We start from the raw sequence: 888 nt of genomic DNA, 5'->3' as shown, positions 1-888 counted from the left end.
ACCCGGCGAGGCCTGGAATTCTTAAATTGAGTATGTGCCGAAATGATAATGTGCTGGGTATATTGGGTTAAATAAAATATGTTATGAAAATTAAAAAAAAAAAAGAACAAAAGAAAAATCAGCCAGGTGCAGTGGCATGTGCCTATATTCCCAGCTATTCAGGAGGCTAAAGTGGGAGGATCTTTTGAGACCAGGAATTCGAGGTTGCAGTGAGCTATGATCACACCACTGCCTTCCAGCCTGGGTCACAGAGTAAGACTCTGTCTCAACAAAAATAACAATAAAATAAAATGAGGGCGCCATGTAACCTACCCTCAAGGAGCTCAAGGTGGAGAAGAGAAGCAGACATAAGGAAACATGTAACTGTTGGTAATAAGTACTAAAATGACAAATACAGCACGCAATACAGTATATTATACAGATGAAAACTGAGCCAGCTCTGATTGATGTTAAATGTTCCATTGTGCTAAGCAACCATAAAGTTGTAATTTCCCCACCCTTGAAACTTCCCAAAATACTTCAGAATACCCAAATCTCTAGCCACTTACCCTTGTTGCACAGGCTGTAACTGCAAGATCACTTGAGTTTTAGTGTCTTCAGGATTCTCCCCTTCATTTCCTTCAGTGGGTACCACAACCACATCCCCCACTGGGACACTCACTTCTGCATTAGCCATCTTTCACATGAAGTCAGATAGCTGGGACTGCTGTCGGGAATGAGAAGCACCAATAACTTAATCCGGTTTGAAAAGAGGTTAATAGGCTGGGCACGGTGGCTCACACCAGTAATCCCAGCACTTTGGGAGGTCGAGGCAGGTGGATTGCCTGAGGTTAGGAGTTCAAGACCAGCCTGACCAACATGGAGAAACCTGTCTCCACTAAAAATACA

At 43.1% G+C, this 888-nt stretch overlaps 1 protein-coding gene across 2 annotated transcripts in view; it reads right to left on the bottom strand.

Moving 5' to 3' along the window:
- Positions 1–714, bottom strand: part of GMEB1 (glucocorticoid modulatory element binding protein 1) — a 51,529-nt gene extending 50,815 nt beyond the window's left edge. For both annotated transcript variants that reach the window (XM_011981739.1, XM_011981740.1), the window contains exon 1: positions 549–714. In XM_011981739.1, coding sequence (XP_011837129.1) covers positions 549–676 — 128 coding nt within the window. In that variant the 5' untranslated portion in view covers positions 677–714. The remainder of the gene's footprint in view (positions 1–548) is intronic.
- Between the last annotated feature and the right edge of the window lie 174 nt (positions 715–888).

Source organism: Mandrillus leucophaeus, unplaced genomic scaffold (genome assembly GCF_000951045.1).
Source record: "Mandrillus leucophaeus isolate KB7577 unplaced genomic scaffold, Mleu.le_1.0 Scaffold23, whole genome shotgun sequence".
NCBI classification, from domain to species: Eukaryota; Metazoa; Chordata; class Mammalia; order Primates; family Cercopithecidae; genus Mandrillus; species Mandrillus leucophaeus.
Note: the sequence above shows the minus strand (reverse complement) of the source record. Positions and strands in the feature narration are given on the sequence as shown.